Genomic DNA, 22729 nt, shown 5'->3' with positions numbered 1-22729 from the left:
AATTCAGACTGAATGACTAATATAAAAACTATTTTAAAAGGCAAGTTTTCTATGATTATGAGTTTACAATTTATCAAGATTATTCGTGTAAAATATTTCTGCAATAGGAAGAGAAATCTATAGACAATGGCTATTACTGGTTAAAACCAGGCCAACTTAAACATACAAATACTTTATTATACTACAGTGTGCTTTGAAACAATTAAGTTAAATCTAATAAGCCATATTCATCGAATATGTTGTATTCGATATGCCAAACACAGTAAAAACAAAATCTCCAATGGAGACGTTACTGGGCCCGCTTGAGCAAATCGACGAACAACGGGAGGGCCTTTACCTTTAGGCCTTTACCTAATATGTATATAGGTCTAATATAACTAGAATGAAGAGAACTATTCCATACTCATTTTCCATCCATTTAAAAGCAAACTGAAAGAACATAAAAATCATCCCTAGTTACATGAGTAAGAGATAAAAAATAGTAAGGCTAGACAATATAAATATGAAATTATGTTGAGACATTTACTAATATAACTTCACACTACACATAATATTCCTACACCATTTAATTTTATTTGTAATTCTTATTTTCCTATTTCTTATTGAAGCAACATTGGTTCTTAAGACTGCAAATGTTTTCTTTGCAGCAAATACAGTATTACCACACCAATTCATAAATCATTTTATTATTCTCAAGAGCCAACCAAAGCAGCGATCACAATTCTAAAGTGTCCAATAAGGATATTCTAGTCACCAAATATAAGATCTCCATTTTATTTTTGTTTGTTTTTGTTTTTTGGTCACATCAACTGATACTCAGGGTTTATGCCTAGTTCTGTGTTCAAGGACCTTATGTGGTCCTAGGATGCATGCGGTCCATAGGGGTCACGGCCAGTATGCAAAGACAAGGTAAAGGTAAAGGCCCTCCCGTTGAGCGTCGATTTGCTCGAGCGGGCCCAGTAACGTCTCCATTGGAGACTTTGTTGTTACTGTGTCTGCAAAGACAAAAACGACAACAAAAAGCCTTACCTCATGAACTATCTTCTCCAGACCAAGTTCTCAATTCTTAACCAACTGGTTCTTAATGATATATCAAGGGGAGCTGAATATGAACAACTTATAAGCATTAAGTAGAAAATACTTCCATTTGATTTCTGGCTATTTGAGACTTCTCTTCAAACCTCCTCTATTTGATTCAATGGTAATTTGCAAAAGTCGGTCCATATGACTCTTCTCCAGATCCCTTGACCATTACACTTTTAGGACTTTAGATTTTTTTTGTTGTTGTTGTTCTTGTGTTTAGGGGCCACACACGGTGATGCTTAGGGATCACTCCTGGTGTGGCTTGGGGGACCATATGGGAGGTCCAGAATCAAACCTGGGTTGGGAGCATGCAAGACAAATGCCCTACCTGCTGTACTATCTTTCTGGCTTCTAGGACTACATTTTAAAAAAATTTTGTTATTAAATCGCTGTGAGAGTTACAAAATTGTCCATGACTGGGTTTCAGTTATACAATGTTCTAACACCTGTCCCTTCACTCGTGTACATTTCAATTTTTTAAACAAATTCTTAGCTCCTTCCCTGTAATAACCATGAATCTTAACCCTTTCCACATGATTTCCAAAATAAAAATATGCTAATTAATCATTCTCCTTCCTGGATCCCAATGAATGTTTATAGTTTTCTTGGGGTAGAGTTACCTTAACGCATCTCAATAGTATTTATTTTAATAGTAGGAGCACACAGTGGGTTAGCATTATAAATGAGTGAAAACAACTAAATTTAAGAGTCAGTTCCATATAATAAACTGTATGTTCTTAAGCAAATTCTATCTCCTCTTGTTATTTTTTTTTGTCTCTAAAATGAGCATAGTAGCAATATTCATGTACAGTTTAGGACAGTTTGTGTTACATAATAAGAACCCGCTATTTGTTATTGTACTATAAATATAATGTACTGTAACTTTATATACTAATGTATTCACATTATAGCAATATTTAATACTATCATAATTATATCACTTGATAACTTGATCACTTGACATCCTGTTATTCATCGATTTGCTTGAATGGGAGCCAGTAATGTCTCCATCCCTGTCACATGCTAGTGTAGCCCAATGGCGTCTGCTTGCTCCAGGAACACGAAGAGCCTCAAACCAATCGTTCAGGGGTTTGACGAAGAAGTCTGACCATCTCATAGGAGAATGGCCAAGTGATCTTTTGACGTCCCGTGGAGCCCAGTCGGTAATGGCTCTAGTCCAGCAGGTGTCTCCAAATCTCATTATGTGTCCAGCCCATCTGATTTTCGACACCTTGGTAAACGAGACAGCGTCCCTGATTCCTGATCATCACATGGAGGTCGAAACTTCTGATTCTTTCTCTCATTTGAGTGAAATGTGATACTCCAAGTATAGCTATTTTGATTCCTCATTGGGAGACCCGAATAGTGTTCTCATCCTGTTTTCGTAGGGCCTAGGTCTCTGAGGTGTATGTTAATGCAGGAAGAACAGTGGAATCGAAGAGATGTGCCTGGAGCCGAAGGTTCTTCATCCTCTTAGCTATTTCTTCAAAGCTCTTCAAGGTGTTCTAAGCTGCTCTCTTCCTCCTTCGCAACTCAGGTGCCAGGTCATTCGTCATGTTGACTTCTCGACCTAAGTACACATAACTGTTGCAGTCGGAGATGTTCATTCCGGTAGGAATGAGTCCCTTTCTCATAAGTATTGTCTTCGTGAGATTCAGCTATAGTCCAACCTTTCCACACTCACGGTGTAAGTTGGCCAGTATTTGGCTAATGTTTGGTGTTATTAGAACGGTGTCATCAGCAAAGCAGAGGTGGTGTAGTTGCCAACAATCTATCTTCACTCCCATTCCTTCCCATTCCAGTCGTTGCATGACGTTCTCAAGAGTGGCACTGAAGAGTTTCGGTGAAATGGTATCACCCTGCCGAACCCCTCTCTTGACATCAATGATCACTTCCTTGTAGAATGGTGAGATCCTGGTAGTGAATCCATAATACAGCTCACAGAGGATCCTGATGTATTGAGTTTGAATGCCCTGTTTGGCTAGGGCTTCGATGACCACTTCAGTATCAACAGAATCAAAGGCCTTCTTTAAATCAATAAACTTAGACAGAGCAGCATCTTGAACTCCCAAGAAACCTCAATGAGCTTGGTTATCATGTGGATATGGTCGATTGTGCTGAATCCTTTTCGGAATCTGGTGCGCTCACATGATTGTCCTTCATCTAGTGTTCTGCCAATCCTATTCAGGATGACTCGAGTGAACAGCTTATAGACGATAGACAACAGGCAGATCGGGCATTAGTTGCCAATGTCGTGGATGTCTCCCTTCTTGTACAGTAGTACAGTCCTGCTGGTTTTCCATTGGGACGGAACCTTGCATTCAGACAGGGAGCGTGTGAAGAGCCAAGTTAGTGTATTGATGAGAATTGACAGCAGGTTCTTCAGGTGTTCAGGTCTGATCTCGTCTGGGCCAGATGTTGTTCGCTTCTTTCCCGATGAAATGGCATGTCGGATTGTGGAAGGGAGAACGTTGGGAATGACATATCCATCCTGCAGAATTTGGTATGTGGGCAGGTGGACGTGGCTATCGAGGAGATCCAAGTAGAAGTCATGAATAATCTTCTCCATTGCCCTTCTGGAAGATGTGATAGATCCATCAGGATGTCGGAGGGCAGTCATCTTGGTCATGAAGTTGGCGAAGGACAGGCAGGCCTTATGAATGCTTTTCCCAGCTTCTGTCACATCTGCCAGCACTGCTGCTCTTCTCTCTTTGAGGTTTTCCTTGATCCCTTCTCTGCACTGCTTTGTGAGCTTGGACATTTGCTTGTGGTTGCCTGAGGCTCGCGCCAAGCCACGTTGGCAAATGAGCTCATGAATTTTCAAAGACAGGCGTCTTTTTTGTGGCTATCTCTCAGGGTTCCTCGCACAATCATGGAGGTGCTGAACCAGTCAATCGTATTCTTTGTCAGTGTTGTTCAACAATGGCATCTTCCCATGTTGCCGCAATAGAGCCAAAGAGCTCCCAGTTGGTAGTTGTTCTGGGAGTTATCGTCTTAAACTTTGCAGCCCTTTCTCCCCGCTCAGTGAAGTAGAATTTTGCCCAAAGAAGATGGCGGTCCGATCCCGTTTGGAATTTTGGGACAACAGCAACATCGGTCAGGCAAAACAGTCGATTGAATATGATGTGATCAATTTCATTGTGGAACCATCCACCGGGAGACTCCTATGTCCAATGTTTAGATTCGTTTTTGTACTATTTATATTTAGTTATATAAATATAACTGTCACTGTCACTACTGTTCTCCCATTGTTCATTGATTTGCTCAAGTCGACCCAGTAACATCTCCACTGTAACACTTGTTACTGTGTTTGGCATATCTAATATGTCACGGGTAGCTTGCCAGGCTTTGCTGTGTGGGCGAGATACTCTCGATAGCTTGCCGGGCTCTCCGAGAGGGGAGGAGGAATTGAACTTGGGTCGGTCATGTTGGCTGCGTGCAAGGCAAATGCCCTACTGCTGACGTTTAAAAAAAAGTTAATGTGTAAAAAACCTTTATATTCGATTTATAGTTATATAAAATATATCTTTATATATTATATAATTAGTTATATAAAATTCAATTATACTATTAGTTTATTATATCGTAAACATTGGCTATTTTTAATTGATAAACCTACAGTCTACAAAATTCACCCATTCGAAACTGCCACTGAGTTGTCTTTATTACATTCAGAGATATATAACTATTACCGCCATTAAATTTAAGAATTATTTTCTAATTTACAAAATTCCATACCCACAAGCAGCCATTCAATTCCTCATCTACAAATCCAGTGCAACCATAATATACTTTGTATCGAGTGATAACACAGCGGTAGGGCATTTGCCTTGCACGCAGCCAATATGGCTGACCCGAGTTCGATTCTTCCACCCCTCTCGGAGAGCCCGGCAAGCTACTGAGAGTATCTCACCCACACAGCAGAGCCTGGCAAGCTACCCGGGACTATTCAATATGCCAAACACAGTAACAACAAGTCTCACAATGGAGATGTTACTGGGCTCGCTCAAGCAAATCGATGAACAACGGGAGGACTGTATCATACCTAATCTGTCTATATGCGTACCTATATACATATTGTATCCATCTATATGCATATGTATATTCTGAACGTTTCAAATACCCCCAAAATACCCCAAATACATGATCTACATAAGATAGATCTGTCCTCTTAACTTAGCTAAGTCTTCAGGGTTTGCTATATATTAACCCTAAGTGTTTTAGGCTTCATCAGTGAATTGCCCTTTTTCCTCCTCCCAGTGAAGCTTACAATGCTCTTGCGAGCATCCCCAATCCTCTGAGTTTATCTTTAACCTTTCCTTTGTGTCTTACACCTCATTGTCATAGTCTCCAAGTCAATCTTACTTATAAGTCAAACTTTATGGTAATTCTGGATTTTGTATTTGTAGTGAATTACTTGCTTTTCTATTTCCCCTATAGCCTTTTCAGATTTTACTACAGAGCAAGGTTCTTTGCTTAAACACAGAAATACCTTAATGCTATGCTCCTAATATTTGGGAGTTGACTGCCCCTGAAATATATCTACTCCTAGGCATCTGTTATAATTATGTGACTCAGGCTTCCGATCTAGTTCCTAACACCCCAAAAGGCAGGTCCTGCCGTGGGACTAGGATGAACCTAGGGCAAGTGGCAAAGCTACCCCGCCACTGAAATGGGACAGTCTAGAAAGCATAAATGCACAATCTTGATGCAAGCTGTTATGACTTAAGAGACAGGACCTACCTGGGGAAGGACAAGTTGAATTGACCTGAGGACTTAGTCTGGGATTTACGGTAAAAGCCTTGCTTGCTCTCAGAGCCCAGAGAATTAAGTTTTGGGATCTTTATCTCTTACTGTGTTTATCCAAATGACTGCAAGTATTGTTAGGTGGAATTACTTGCTTGACTAACTGTTTGATATATACACATATCAAACACATACATATGACTAGAGGGAAAGAGAAAAGCAATATAAACATCTCTGGGAGACAGAAAGTCTTCTTGTGTTTATCTTCCCCTGATAATTTCCTCTGCTGGAATGTTTTACCTCTGTAAATCACATGGACATGCAGTCCTACACCTCTGACCTCTTCAGATGGTCTATAAGTACGCTAGCAGTTTTGCATTAAACAGAACATTTTTACCATCAGGCTCTGATCCCCCTTCTTCCTGTTTCTCTGCTGGGAAGGTCTAGGGAAGAGGATTGCACGCGTTGTCTTCACAAACCCTGCACATTATTTTGTGAACTCATAATGGTTCACACCTTGCAGTAAGTAATTTCTTTTGAAGACTGAATGACACTACATTGTATAGACACATGACAATCTTTAAGCATTCCATGGACAGCTAGTTCAGTTTCTTCATTTTCTGGCACCATAAGTAAGTGCTCTTACAAACATTAGTATACAAGTTTTCAGTGAATAGATATTATCAATTTTCTTGATATATACCTAGCAGTGCCATTTACTGCTCAATCATAGGGTAACTGATTGAACCATTCTGTGTTTTACATAAGGAAATAAACTCTTACATTTGTGTTTGTTTCCCAACAGCATTATTATCATGAAACTGTATTATTTTCCTACGACACTGGATTTCAGATCACAACTGATTAATTCCATCTATAATGTTCTCTATCAATGAAAATTAATAATCAATAAAAAATGAGCTCAAAGATACCAGACACAATAAACTAAGCATCTTACTCAAAAGAAGTATTCTAAAACCTTAGAGAAAAAGCTATGGTTTAAATATTTGTGATCTTTTCCCTGAATTCCTATGCAGAAAATCTTATGTCAAGGTGATAGTATTAAAAAGTGACCTTGGCAGTACTAGGTCCTGAGACTCAAGAAATCCGTACTCTAAAGAGAGGCCTCAGAGAGCCAACTCAGCCATTTCACAATTTGAAAACAACCTGAAGAGGTTCCAGCTATAACCCAGGAAAACAACCCTCCAAGTAACTACACTAGTTCCTTGATTTTCGACTTGCTGGTTTCCAGAACTGTGGGAAACTAATGTTACAATACCTAGTATGAGTTAGGTCTTAAAAAAGTCCTATTATTTACAGATGCTTACTCTTTTACAGCAAGTGACCAGAAAATGAGTACATGCAGATGATTTTCTTTTTCTGCTTTGTTTTTTGGACCATACCAGGCAGTGCTTAGGGCTCACTCCTGGCTCTGAGCTCCAGGATCATTCCTAGCAGGGATCAGGGACTCTATGGGGTACTGGGGATAGAACTTGGGTCAGCAGTGAGCAAGGAAAACACCCATACTATAGTACTATAGTTCTGATCCAGGATAAATGATTTTCATAACAAAGTTCGTTCCTCCATACTTAAAAAGACCAATAGGTATTAAATTCTACACTAATTTTCACCAAGGAAAATTGGTAACAAACATTAAAAGTGTCTGACCCTGCTTATTAACAAAAAAGAAACAAAATCACCTTTACTTTTATCTTCTCATAAGTAATACAGGCCAAACATAAAATGCTTGTTCAGTAAAGATTATACAAGAGATGCCTCTTAAGATGACTGGTTTTACACAGCAAAACACTTACCTATGTAGACTCGTTTGCTATATCTCTGCATCAGTAACAATACAAACACATGAAGTGGAATAAGGTTGATAATAAAAACATAGCCACCCCAAGCAGAAACCTAAAAGTAAAGAAATACTAAGGTAAATAATTTAAACTTGTTTTATAAAATAAAGTTTGTTGTAATAAGCTTAACATAATAAGCAAATGAAAAAACACTAGAATTGTCAACAAATGCCAAAAAACAGACTACACAGCAAATAATGCTTCTCCCTATTTTTACAAATTGAAATAACACAATCTAAAAATCTAATGATATTTTAATAATCACTGGAGAAACAATCACATTTAACTAAATCTAATAGAAGCTGAGAACACCAAGTATTTGTGAACAGTAATAAGACTATTATAAAGACTGTTTCAAGACATATTTAATTCTTTTCAGAGACTTTCACTTCTCCCATTTTGATTACATACTTTTTTTCTAACAGACATCACTGAGAAAGCCAGAGCAATAAGAGGGCACTAGCCTTGTATGCAGACAACCCAGATTTAATCCACAGCACCCCATATAGTCCCATGAGACCTGCCAGGAGTGACCCTTGAGCTCAGAGCACCACTGGGAGCTGGGGTGGGGATAGCGCTGAGAACAAAAACAAAACAAAAACAACCAGTATACCACTCAACTGAAAGGAATACTAAATTACCTACTAGATGTAGGTAACTTTTGAGATCCTCAAATTAAAATGTGCTACTCTGGGTGTCATTTATTTTCTACTTCAGAATTATCTATTAAGGTCTCATGTTAATACTTAGCCTATACCACAAATTAGAACAAGCCTATAAAACAGAGTATGCTCTGGTCTAAATTAATAAAACTAAATAAAACAGTTATCCTGAACCAATAGTACTATTTTCTTCAAGTACATTTCATAGTAATACTAGAGGTTCTTATTTAGTTCTAAAATGTGTGGATGGGGCTGGGGCACCCTCAGGAGAGGGGTGATGAGTTCCACCATGCAGAATCCTTGGCAGTCTCACTCCCACTCCATCACCTGCTTAAGACCAGACTCTAGTGTCTCAAGACAGAGCCCTGCAGAGACTCCAAACTACTGAAAATTTCATGTATACAGGTCTTTTGGCTGAGAATTCTGGGGTCTTCTTGGAGTAATGGTGGGCAGTATCCCCCACATCTTACAACTGCCAGCATGTAAACTAACTGCCCAGTTAAATATTCTGGGTTATGTGGCTGCAGGACATCTCCAAAATCGACAATACTGACATTCGAGAAGAAGCACACCAAATTAGATGGGAAAGTAGAAACCAAATAAGTTCTCTAAACAAAAACATTAACACAGAAGGCTCACTAGCAACAGCAACTTAGTAAACCCTCAGATAAGGACTTAATGACCCCCAAGGTTAGATATAACACATTTCACAAATTTTATTTTACCGAAGGTTTTTTTTTTTTTTGATAATTACATTAGGCATTTAGTTGTAACAAGCAATCTAAAATTATTTGGGTTTGTGGACACAGCAAAAGCTGTGTTAAGAGGAAAGTTTATAGCTCTACAAGCATTCCTCAGGAAGGAGGAGCGAGCACACATAAGTAACCTAACCTCACAGCTTAAGAGCTTGGAGAAGGACCAAAAAAAGGAGCACAACCTGAACAGGAGAAAGGAAATAATAAAACTCAGAGCAGAGATTAACGAGATGGAAACCCAAAAAACAATCCGAAAGATCAATGAAACCAAGAGCTGGTTCTTCGAGAAAATTAACAAGATTGATAAGCCTCTAGCAAAACTCACAAAGAAAGGGAGAGAGAAAACCCTAAGAAACCGAATCAGAAATGAAAAGGGGGTCATTACAACAGAAACTACAGAAATTCAAAGGATCCTCAGGGAGTACTTTGAGAAACTGTATGCCACGGAACATCAAAACGTCGAGGAAATGGATAAATTCCTAGAGTCCTACAGACTCCCAAGGCTGAACCAAGAAGACCTGGAATACCTGAACAGACCTATCACCATCAAGGAAATTGAAATGGTAATAAAAAGTCTCCCCAAGCACAAAAGTCCTGGCCCGGATGGATTCACTAGTGAATTCTTCCAAATCTTTAAAGAGGACTTACTCCCAATCCTCTTTAAGCTTTTCCACGAAATTGAAATATCAAAAACACTTCCAAACAGTTTCTACGAAGCAAATATCACACTGATACCAAAAGCAGACAGAGATACCACAAAGAAAGAGAATTACAGACCGATATCCCTGATGAACACAGATGCAAAGATCCTCAACAAACTACTAGCAAATAGAATCCAACTACTCATCAAAAAGATCATACACCATGACCAAGTAGGATTCATCCCAGGGATGCAAGGATGGTTCAACATTCGAAAATCAATCAACATAATCCATCATATCAACAAAAGAAAAGATAAAAAGCATATGATTATATCAATAGATGCAGAGAAAGTATTTGACAAGATCCAGCACCCCTTTATGATGAAAACCCTAGCCAAAATGGGTATAGAGGGGACCTTCCTCAACATAATTAAAGCCATCTACCACAAGCCTACAGCAAGCATCATCCTCAATGGGGAAAAACTGAAGAGCCTTCCCTCTAAGATCAGGGACGAGACAAGGATGCCCACTCTCTCCACTGCTGTTCAATATAGTACTGGAAGTACTTGCAATAGCGATTAGGCAAGAAAAAGATATTAATGGCATTCAGGTAGGAAAGGAAGAAATCAAGTTCTCACTATTCGCAGATGATATGATACTATACTTAGAGAACCCAATAACCTCCACCAAAAAACTCCTAGAAACAATAGACTCATATAGTAAAGTTGCAGGCTATAAAATCAATACCCAAAAGTCCATGGCTTTCCTGTATGCAAACAGTGAGAGAGAAGAAAGCAACATGAAAAAAGCAATCCCGTTCACAATTGTGCCCCAGAAAATCAAGTACCTAGGAATCAGCTTAACTAAGGAAGTAAAGGACCTGTACAAAGAAAACTACAAAACGCTTCTTCAGGAAATAAAAGAGGACATGAGGAAATGGAAAGATATCCCCTGGTCATGGGTCTGGAGAATTAACATTGTCAAAATGGCAATACTACCGAAAGCATTGTATATATTCAATGCAATCCCTATAAGGATACCCATGACATTCTTCAAAGAAATGGAGCAAACACTCCTGAAATTTGTATGGAACAATAAGCCCCCACGAATAGCTAAAGCAATTCTTGGGAAAAAGAAAATGGGAGGAATCAACCTCCCGAACTTCAAACTGTACTACAAAGCAGTAATAATTAAAACAGCATGGTACTGGAACAAAGGCAGAACTGCAGACCAATGGAACACGGTTGAATACACTGACATCTCCCCTCAATCATATGATCATCTAATCTTTGATAAAGGTGCAAGTAATGTGAAGTGGAGAAGGAAAGCCTCTTTAACAAATTGGCATCACTGGACGGCTGCATGCAAAAAAATGGGCTTAGAACTCTGCCTAACACCATGTACAAAAGTAAGATCAAAATGGATTAAAGACCTCAACATCAGACCAGAAACCATAAGGTACATTGAAGACAAAGTTGGCAAAACCCTCCATGACATTGAAGCTAATGGTATCTTCAAAGATGCCACGCCACTGGCTGAGCAAGTGAAAACAGAGATAGATAAATGGGACTATCTTAAACTAAGAAGCTTCTGCACCTCCAAAGAAACAGTGACCAAAATACAAAGACAGTCTACAGAATGGGAAAGGATATTCGCCGAATACACATCTGAAAAGGGGTTGATATTAAGGATATACAAAGTACTGTTTGCACTCCACAAGAAGAAAACATCCAACCCCATCCAAAAATGGGACAATGAAATGAACAGAAATTTTCTCAAAGAAGAAATCCGAATGGCAAAAAAGCACATGAGAAAATGCTCTACATCATTAATCATCAGGGAGATGCAGATCAAAACCACAATGAGATACCATCTCACACCTCAGAGACTGGCCCACATTCAAAAGAACAAAAGCAACCGATGCTGGCGTGGATGTGGCGAGAAAGGGACACTCCTCCACTGTTGGTGGGAATGTCCACTGGTTCAGCCCTTCTGGAAAACAGTATGGACGATTCTCAAAAAATTAGAAATTGAGCTCCCATTTGACCCAGCAATACCATTCCTGGGAATATATCCCAGAGAGGCAAAAATGTATAGTTGAAGTGACATTTGCACTTGTTTGTTCATTGCAGCACTCTTTACAATAGCCAGAAACTGGAAGAAACCTGAATGCCCAAGAACAGATGACTGGTTAAAGAAACTTTGGTACATCTACACAATGGAGTACTATGTAGCTATTAGAAAAGATGAAGTCATGAAATTTATATACAAGTGGTACAACATGGAAAGTATCATGCTAAGCGAAATGAGTCAGAAAGAGAGGGATAGACATAGAAAGATTGCATTCATCTGGGGGACATAAAGTAACAAAATATGAGATTAATACCCAAGAATAGCTGAGATCAGCACCAGGAGGATTACTCCATAGCTTAGTGGCCAGTCGGGCATTCTAGAGGAAAGGGCAGCTCAGACAGAGAAGGGAACACCAAATAAAGGGTGTTTGGAGGACCCTCCCAGGAGGGGAGATGCATGTCGAAAGTGGACTATGGACTGAACATGTTTGCCACTCAATGCCTCTTTTGCAGACCACAACACCCAAAAGGAGAGAGAGAACACAGGGGATTGCCCTGCCACAGAAGCAGGGGGGGATGGGGGGATGGGGGTGGGGGGGATATTATTCATGGTGGTGGAAAATGGGCACTGGTGGAGGGATGGGTATCTGATCATTGTATAATCAAACCCAAGCACAAAAAATTGTAAATCTACAACTGTACCTCATGGTGTTTCACTAATAAAAAAAAAAAAAAAGGAAACAAAAAAAAGCAAAAAAAATTATTTGGGTTTGCTAAGGAGACAGGTTTGAGAGGTGACTGGAAAAATGGATGGAGGGAAGGTCACACTGGTGGTGGGACTGGTGCTGGAATATTGAATGCCTGTAACAAATCTATTACCTCTATAAACTACAGTGTTTAAAAAAATGGAAAAAATATTTTAAAGATGATGGGGCACTGGAATAATGATGGAGGGAACTGAACACTCTAGAGGAGGATGTGGTGCTGGATTCTGTTATTCATGAAACTCTAAAATGGAAAATAATGAGTTTGATACTGTTGAGCCCCAACCTTTGCTCACTCTAAAAGTAGCAGAAATCTAATACACAAATTGCATGTATCTAAAACCAAAATAAAGTTACCTAGATTATCATTAATCTTCAGTATAAGATTACTACATTGCATATGATGTAGAAAAGAAAAGCAGAAAAACACAGGTATAACCTCAAATGCAATCTTAATTTATTGACAAAATTGGGTAGGCAATTTAGAGGCTAACGTAGTCTAGAAGTTGTACTATTCATTTAGGTAAAGCCGTACATTTGAATTTTTTATTTGCTGCAAATATTATATTTGAAGGGATAAGTCTAGCTCTCCCCAGCAAAGCCAGAGCCCATACAGGCCCTGAGGACAGGAGTATGAAGAGTATGCTAGTAATGAAAAAGAATACTTTACATTAAAGAAAATGAGGGTCCCAAACAAGGAAAGTAAAGCAGATCCAGACATACGGAAAATAACAAAGAGCAGGTACCGGTCCATTTGCAAAACACTTGTTCCTATTGTTCTAAATATGAAAACTTACCATATAGAAATACGATAAGCAGCAGCACATTGTCCAAAAAACTGAGCCAGTTTTCACAGATTTTACCTAAAGGGGGAGAAACATTTAGAAATGGTTTTGCTGAAGAAAAAAAGCTAATAGTTTAGTGCAGTACAAAAAGACAAGATATCTAGAGATTCACTTGATATGTACATTAACAAAACAGGAAAACACATTTTAGGAACATACCTTTCAGTTAAAGAAAGATATTATATTTTTGTGACATTTGATTACCTTAAAATGGTTAATAACAACACACTAATTAAGATATCTATGTTCAGTAAATCACATTTTCATGATGTCTTGCTCACACTTAACATTTTGATCTGTAACTCTTTGAATATGTGGTCATCTGTATTTCACTATGATTCTAATTATGAACATCTATTTTTGAAGATCATCATCTAGAAACTTTCAGATAATGCAAGAGATTAAAAAATTTGTAACCCTATAGTAACTTTTTCTTTTATTTTGCTTTTTGGGTGACACCGGGCAATGCACAGGGGTTACTCCTGGCACTTTACCCAGGAATTACTCCTGGCGGTGCTCGGGGGACCATATGGGATGCTGGGAATTGAACTCTGGTTAGCCAAGTGCAAGGCAAATGCCCTACCTGCTGTGCTATTGCTCCAGCCCCACCCTATAGTAACTTTTTTTTTTAATAGTAACTTTTAAAGGGAGTATGCATCAGTAAAATTTTCAAGTACTGCAAACTGGAAAGACAAACTAGCAAAAAAGATTCAGAAGTGGACAAATCTTTATTGTCATCAAGAAAACCAAAGAAATAATGTCCAGATTAAGAAAGCAAATAGGTCATCTTTGAGATGAGTCAACTGAGTGTCACAATGTCAGATCTAAATCATATTACAAACAATTCTATATTAAAAAGTCATCTTTATGCAATGGGCTGGAGCGATAGCACAGCGGTAGGGCGTTTGCCTTGCATGCAGCCAATATGGCCGACCTGAGTTGGAGTCCTCCACCCCTCTCAGAGAGCCTGGCAAGCTACCAAGAGTATCTCGCCCGCACGGCAAAGCCTGGCAAGCTCCCCGTGACCTATTTGATATGCCAAACATAGTAACAAGTGTCACAATGGAGACGTTACTGGGCCCGCTCGAGCAAATCGACGATCAACGGGAGGACCATGACCTGACCTTTATGCGATGATCCGAGCATAGAGCCAGGAGTAAACCCTGAGCATTTTCACGTGGCCCAAACAAAACAACAACAAAAAATCCCCCAAAATATTCTCAGTTCACTGCTATGAAACTAGTCAAAGTCTAATCTTGATTTCACTATTATACTGACCAGAAAGAAATATGTGCATCAGAAAAAAACAAACACATCAAAAAACAAAACAACAACAACAAAAAACACCCCTCTCAAACAAAATCTTCATTTTATAAAAAGAATCAAGGTTTACTCAGCGAAAAGCTCCAGGTATGAGTGGTGGTGGCAGGAAACACCAGGCCTCATGGGACACGGGAGGAGTTGGTCCTTCTCCTCCTTCCCATTCCCAATGGGACTCTGAGAATATGCCCATATTTGTGGCCTAACTACAGACATCAGGTTGTTGTTTTTTAATTTTCAACACAGTTAATCTGCAACTTTTTCCAAACTACTGTAAATCTCAAAAAATATATATATTTTTACTGAACTAAATCCATAATATAAGTGAACCTTTAAGTGGGAAAAGTTTCCATGGCTAAGCAGAGATTGTTCTTATAATACCCAATGTCCACAGTGATTAGAGAAGTGAATTGAATAAAAAGAAGCTGCAAAAATCAGAGTTAAGACAGAAGCAAAAAAAAAAAAAATGGAGCAAGTGCCAGAGAATTGTAAACAAATCAATGTTCAGAAAGGTCTAAGTGAGAAACTAGAAGATACAAAAAGGACAGAAAAAGAAAGGGATTCAAGAAAAGGGGCACAGGTGGCTATAAGGGAGATAAATCAGGTAAAGAGGACAGTGCTACAGTGCTACTGTAATCAAGATAGTGTTAGTACTGGTAAAAAAAGAATTCAAAAAAAAAAAAGAACAGACTTTTTAAAAAGTGCAGAAATACGCCCACATAAATACAACAACTGAGTTTTGACAAAGAAGCAAAATGAATGGACAGTCTTGGGGAGTGTGCGTGGGGGGCGGGGGGGGGGGGAACGACACACAGCCAGCAATGTTCAAGAACTACTCCCAGCACAGTGCTTGGGGGACCAGAGATCTGACACAGTCACTTCCAAATGAAAGCACATATTCCAGTCCTGAACATGTTCCTTGCCTGACTTAAAAGGTAAATCTTTTTTAACAGAAAGATCCTCCTATACAATTGGTCACTCACATGCAAAGACATGAATCTGACACAGACTTCTTAAATCTTTCACAAAGATTAACTCAAAATCACCAAGTGTCATATACAAAACACATAACTAAAAACCTTACAGAAAACAAAGATATTTTGGTGACCTTGATTTTGTTTGTAGAACTTTAATACAAAAAGTGAATCAACTCAAATTTCCAACAACTTAAAAAAATGAATACAATGTGATCTATGCAATGAAATTATAATTCAATTAGAAAAATAAATAATATTTTTAATTGAAGTATTGATACAATCTAAAACTTGAACCCTGAACCCTAAGATAAAAAAATTCAGAGATAAAAAGTTACGTATTCTATGACTCCATCTATGTAAGATTCAAGAATAGGCAAATCCATAGAGGTGGAAAATATCATTGGCTGCCAGTGGCAAATTTTTTGTTTTATCCAAAGGGAATATTGATTTAAAAAAAGGGAATATTGATTTTATATTAGAAAATATTATAGATACTGCTTAAGTGTCTGCACTAATAATATGTAAAAGACCAATACAAATTCAGGCCGGGAATAGGGAATAATGAAAAGTTCAGGTTTTCCATTTTAGAGTAATAAAAATGTTCTGAATAAGATGGTGCTAACAGTTTAAAAAGTGAGTAACGGGCTGGAGCAATAGCACAGCGGGTAGGGCGTTTGCCTTGCACGCGGCTGACCTGGGTTCAATTCCCAGCATCCCATATGGTCCCCTGAGCACTGCCAGGGCTAATTCCTGAGTGCAGAGCCAGGAGTAACCCCTGTGCATCGCCAGATGTGACCCAAAAAGAAAAAAAAAGTGAGTAACATACTTTAGGTACTGAATTTTATCATTTAAAAGGTAGAATGGCATACACATTTTTCAAAAGTGTGTGCTGCACAGAGTTAAAATAGTGCTAAAAGAGAAATTTACATCTTAAAGTGCTTATATTAAAAGAGATTCTGAAAAGACTAACCTAATCTAGAAAAAAGGAAGCAAAACTAAGAAATTAAAATCAAAGGAAACCTTAAATCATGGAGATACCATGAATCAAAAGACTATACTGTTAAAGACAACTTTCCCTCAAATTGATCTATAGGATTTAAATTTACTCACAATAAAATCCCCAGATAGCTGCCCTCTACTAGATTAAGAAAGGCTTCCTTACTCCTAGCTGGGTCACTTGTCACTTATCACTTGTCATCCTGTCGATCATCGATTTGTTCAAGCGGGTGCCAGTAACGACTCAATTCGATCCTGTCAGGTGCCAGTAACAACTCCATTCATCCCTGTCGGGTACCAGCATAGCCCAATGGAGTATTGGGGTCTCTTACAGGGTCAGGGAAATGAGGCCTGTTATTACTACTGTTTTTGGCATATCGAATATGCCATTGGTAGCTTGCTCAGGCTCTGCCGTGCTGGGTAAGAGATTTTATACATTCTCAGTAACAAATTAGATTTCATTTATATTTCTCAATGTTCTGTGTCTGATCAGTTTGTTGTTGTTGTTTTTTAAGACCACAGTGGTTGTGATTTTCATTGGGGGTTGAGGGGAGGGATGTGAACATCCAGCTGTGCTCAGGGCTTGTACTAAGGGATCACTCCTGGCAGGCTTGGGGAACCATATGGGGTATCAGGGATTGAAATCACATGAACTACGTACAAGGCAAGTTGTACTATTTCTCCAGGCCTGTATTTTTACTAATGTCTTTTACTTATTAGTGCAGAAACCTAAGCAGTATCTGTAATATTTTAAAATATAAAACCAATATTCCCTTTGAGTAAAACAGTTTAGCCCTGTATATTCAGATTTTTCCTCTTAAAATTTTCTTTGCTTTTTTCCTTCTTACAAAGAGGGACATAATGCTGTAGATCACATGGACATTATTAAAAGGGTAATCAATACTATGAACTACTCTGTGCTCCCAAATCCCAAACAGACAAAATAAGCCAGTCCACTGAATCTTCCAAAATTCAAGAAACCAGGGATATAGCTCAGCAAAGCAAACATTATATTAGTGCTAAAAACAATACAAAAAAAGAACTAAAGACTAGTTAGTACTTAAGTTCTGATGCAACCGCCTTCAACCAAGTATGTATACAAAGAATTATACATTATGAGCAAGTGAGCTGTACCACCTGTATACGGGATAAATCTATGCAATTAGTCACATTAAACATTTTTAAACAAATGTTCCTATACCCACAAATGCTGAAAAAACATCAGCAAAAGCCTAAACCCAATGGTGATAAAATCTTTCAACTACCACAGAGGGAAATTTATGCAAGCTGAAAAATAGTATATACAAAAACCTACAACAAACATCCTACTGGTGAGAAGCTGGAAACTTTCACACTTAAATCCAGTACAAAGCAAACGAAGTAGCTAATACAATAAGCCAAAAAAAGGGGGGTGGGGGTGGAGGATGACAACACACTGTATTCAAATATATTCATAAGAAATAACCTGGTAACAGTGAAATAAAGCTGTTTTGAAAACAATTCAAAATTCCAAGTCACAGAATCATATATTAACTTTTCTTAAATATTTGTTGTGATCTTCCCTCCCCGCCAAAAAAAATTAACAGATTTTGTAGTTGTTGTTTTGTTTTGAGGATACTACCTGGAGATTCTCAGGGCTTATATCTGACTGTGTACCCAGGAATCACTCCTGGAGGTGCTCAAGGGATCATATAGGGTGACAGGGATTGAACTCGGGTTGACCACATGCAAGGGAATTGCCCTACCCAATGAACTCTCTCTCCAGCCCCAATAGTTTCGGTGTTTTTTTTTTTTTAAAAAAAAACTAGGTTTCGTTTGGGGACCACATCCAGTGGTGTTCAGGGCTTATTCTTGGCTCTGTATAGGTATAACCCCTTAAAAAAAGGCAATATTCACTGTATCACTGTATCACTGTCTTCCCATTGTTCATCGATTTGCTCGAGCGGGCCCCGTAACGTCTCCATTGGAGACTTTGTTGTTAATGTGTTTGGCATATCGAATACATCACAGGTAGCTTGCCAGGCTCTGCTGTGCAGGCGAGATACTCTCGGTAGCTTGTCGGGCTCTCCGAGAGGGGCAGAGGAATCGAACTCGGGTCGGCTATGTTGGCTGCGTGCAAGGCAAATGCCCTACTGCTGTGCTATATAACCTCTTAAAAAAAAGGCAATATTATCATTTGTAAAACAGGCATAACAGAAATATTGTCAATACTTTCTGAAAATAGCAAGGCTAAATATTACTAAATGTTACTCATTTTTAGAATATGAACAGCAACACAGTTCAAGGTGAAAAAAAAATCAAAGAAAAAGACAAATATGTACAACCTACTAACATTTCAACAGACAATTCCTGGTTAATACTGGTTACAAACATTCAATGTTACTTACCCACAAATAGTAAGTGAACTGAAGTGCAAAAATAGCAATGCCTTCATTATCAAAAGATCCAGCTACTGACCGGGATATGTAACCTGGTACAATAGCAATAAAACAAGCAGCTAAAAGTCCTGCTCCTTGATTCCAAAGTTCTCTGGTAAGCAGGAAAGTAGATATAGATGTAAGGCCGCTAAAAGTAGGTGCAAGGAACACACATACATCTCTTATGTGAACTGTTATATTCAGTGTATTTAAAATCCAATGAATAAGGCCAGCTGTTATCATCAACCCTGGGTAAACCTAAGGTGGAGAAAACAGAGAAAATTTGTATTTAAAATGATTTGAATTAAAAACTAAATTAAGTTCATTACTAGACACTTTACAGTAAGTACGACACTAACTTCTCAAACACTTTGTCTTGTTCACACAATAATATAATTTTTTTTTTTTTTAATTTGTTCTGGGGCCACACCTGGCGATGCTCAGGGGTTATTCCTGGTCTGCACTCAGGAATCACTCCTCGCAGTGCTCAGGGGATCATGAGACACTATGATTGAACCCGGGTCGGCTGCATGCAAGGCATGCGCCCGACCCACAATACTAACTTTCTGGCCCCAGTATTATGTTTTGGAGTACAAACAAATAGTTCACATACAGAAGGATAGCTATTTAAATAAAAGGTAAGACAAAATGAGTTATTAAACTGAAAATATTTGACAATGAAAAATCGTTGGTAACTTTTCTTATTCCACTATTTTTTTCACTACAAAACGGTCTAAATAGAGTCCAAGTCGATCTTACCACTAACACTCTGGTTTTACATGCTCTGGTTTTTATATATTTGTGTATAAAAGAAATGTAAGTCAAAATTATGTACAATTATATATATATGAATATATATACATATATATGTACTGTTCTTTTCTCTCAAAATCAATACATAAGCTAAAAACATCTAGGAAAAGATTACTGAATTGGAGAGTTCAAAGTATGCTAAAATTCCTAGAAGGTTAAATATTTTTTGTAGCACTGAAGTATTTAAGGATGAAAAGAAAATAACAGTTGCATTCCTCATTCTCACTCCATAAGGAAAATCAAATAAGGGGATTCAAAGAACAGTAAGTAGACCATTATTTTAGAACTATTCAGTGAATAAAATGTGTATTTATGTTTGAATATGAAAGATGCTTTTCTTTCTCCATCATTAAACAAAGAATGTCGCAAGCTTCCTTTCCTAGCTATACTATTTAAAAATTGTGAGCTCCCAAGTCTTTAACCTATTCTCCCTTAACTTTCACCCATTGCACTTAAATAAATATATAGTATATAAGTTTATATACTATTTGTTTATTACATATTAAGTAAACACACACACACACACAACACAGCTTCAGAAAGGCAGAAAAAGTTTCCCAAGCATCCAAAACAATGATAAGCACAAAATGGATATTCAAGGCAGGGGGTGGGGCTCAGTTTTAAGTACCTGACTTGCCTGCAAGAGACCTGGACTCAATTCCTGCACCTCACACACGTAAAATGATGTTCAATACCTTCTGAATGCATGGAAGAGGAATAGAATAAAGGGGCACGGGAAAGAAAGAAGTATGGGTAGCCATCAGTATTCTTAAATACAAAAATTTTTTTCCATTCCATACAATTATCAGGTCATAGTGTATGATTTTTTACTCTCTATATTAAAAGAAAACAAATTAAATTGAAAATACCTCTAAAGGTTAAGTAAATCAATGTATCTGGATCATTTGGCTGATAAAATGAAGCTGAAACACAAGTACTGGATGAAAGGAACAAAACAAAAATTCACCCAATAATTAAAAAAAAGCATGGTCAAGTTCAAAAGAAAAATTTCCAGACGTTAAAAGAAAAGAGTAAATTCAAATTCGGGTACCAACACCATGGGAGCCCCCAAGAGGAAGAGCAGAAGTGGGGAAGGAGTTGGTGGGGAGGAGCAGGATGGTGAATAGGCTGGATATATCCTCTAAATACTACTAGAACTTGGAGAATATGCTGCAAAACAGATTCGGAAAGTGGTCTAATCCTCAAAAAAAATAGCCAAGATCAGTTGATAAAACAGATCAATGTGGCCCCAGGTTCAAATCCCAGCACCACACGGGGCCCCCCCAGAGCAAACCCTAAGAACCAACTGATGTGTCCCACTTCCTCAACCCCCCCTTACATTAAAAAAATTTCAAATAAAAATTGGGCCAGACAAAGTATAGGCATTATGGTGCACATATGCCTAACCCTGGTTTCTAACACAGGGTCCCATGCCACAGGGTGTGTCCCCATACAAACCAAGGTGGGCTGGAGAATCCCAGACCCCAAGTCAGAGCAGCAGCAGCAGCACATCCTTTGACCTGACCTGGGATTATCCACCCAGTTTGCTGAGAATCACCAGAAAGGGCCCACTGGCAACTTGAGCACTTCTTGGAAGTTTTCAAAATATAAATGAAAATTAAGAATAAAGCTGTCCTCAAATTAGTAAAGCCCCTAAGGGGTTCTGCAAGGGAACATTAAAAAGATGGATAGTCCCAAATCATCTGGAGTTTCGAAAAGCAAGCCTTTGAGTTCAGGACAAGCGGTCCTAACACATTCGACAGCAAATTAGAGTCAAACATAAATATAGTAAGCAAAAACATGACAAGAAGCATAGACAATAAACGGTCACCTACCAATCAATACCTCTTTAATTTGCACTGGAGATCAATCATCATGTACTAGAACTATTCTTGTATCTTTATTTCTATTTATTCCAAGGATTTAAAAATGCCCCGGATGAGAAAATGATGTCTTAATATCAGGAAGAACTATTCTAACCAAACCCAGAGAGTACATTTATGAAATGATTATATCAAAGATGACAAATAAAATCTTAATAAATTTCAAATTATTAAAAACACAGATTTTAGGAGCCAGAGAGATAGTACAGTGGGCCGTGCTGTTAGCCTAACACATGGCAGACCCTTATTCGATCCCCAGCACCCTATATGGTCCCCCATGCACTGTCAGGAGTGATTCCTTAGTGCAGACCCAGGAGTTACCCCTGAACACCACCAGGTATGGCCTCCAAACCAAAAAAATACAACAAAATAAAATCACAGAATTTGGTTTCTAACCACAATATGCTTGAAGCATTAGAAACTAGGAATTCCTCTATGGTTAAAAGTGAAATGCAATTCTAAATAGTGTGCCAAGTCAGGAGTAATTAAAATAGAAATTAAAATACATTTTCATTTGGCTGTAAACAGAAATACTGAAATCTATACATATAACTCAATGTTTAATACATAATTTCAGTAATTTGGTTTCAGTCGAGTCAAAAAAAATATACCAAAACTTATGGAATAAACCTTAAGCAAGGGAGTGCAAAAGATTAATAACAAAAGATTGAAAACTACTGAACAATGTATGACAGAAAATTAGAAAGTATAAAAACAAACTCAAAGTGGAGAGAGAAAGAAAATAGAGAAATTAATAAAACATTAATACTTTATATTTAACTCAATTTCTCTGGAAGGAATGTTTCCCAAGCAGAGCTCAGGGGATTAGGGGTTACACTCAGCAGCTCTGTCAATCCCTACCAGGACCCAAACTCTCTCCTTTGCCTTCAGCATAT

General features: G+C 38.2%; 1 protein-coding gene across 2 annotated transcripts in view; it reads right to left on the bottom strand.

Moving 5' to 3' along the window:
- STT3B (STT3 oligosaccharyltransferase complex catalytic subunit B) overlaps positions 1-22729 on the bottom strand; it is a 95372-nt gene that overhangs the window by 32049 nt on the left and 40594 nt on the right. Inside the window, exons 1-4 of one of the 2 annotated variants that reach the window (XM_056129283.1) lie at positions 20579-20653; positions 19108-19395; positions 13380-13445; positions 7644-7743 (exon numbers count right to left, since the gene is read on the bottom strand). In XM_056129283.1, the coding sequence (XP_055985258.1) occupies positions 7644-7743; positions 13380-13445; positions 19108-19380 (439 nt within the window). In that variant the 5' untranslated portion in view covers positions 19381-19395; positions 20579-20653. Of the gene's footprint in view, positions 1-7643; positions 7744-13379; positions 13446-19107; positions 19396-20578; positions 20654-22729 lie in introns of those variants that run through there. The other variant, XM_056129282.1, reaches the window with a different exon arrangement.

This window comes from Sorex fumeus, unplaced genomic scaffold, assembly GCF_029834395.1.
Source record: "Sorex fumeus unplaced genomic scaffold, SorFum_2.1 ptg000072l, whole genome shotgun sequence".
Taxonomy (NCBI): Eukaryota; Metazoa; Chordata; class Mammalia; order Eulipotyphla; family Soricidae; genus Sorex; species Sorex fumeus.
The sequence above is the reverse complement of the archived record's forward strand: the minus strand, read 5'-3'. Positions and strand labels throughout refer to the sequence as shown.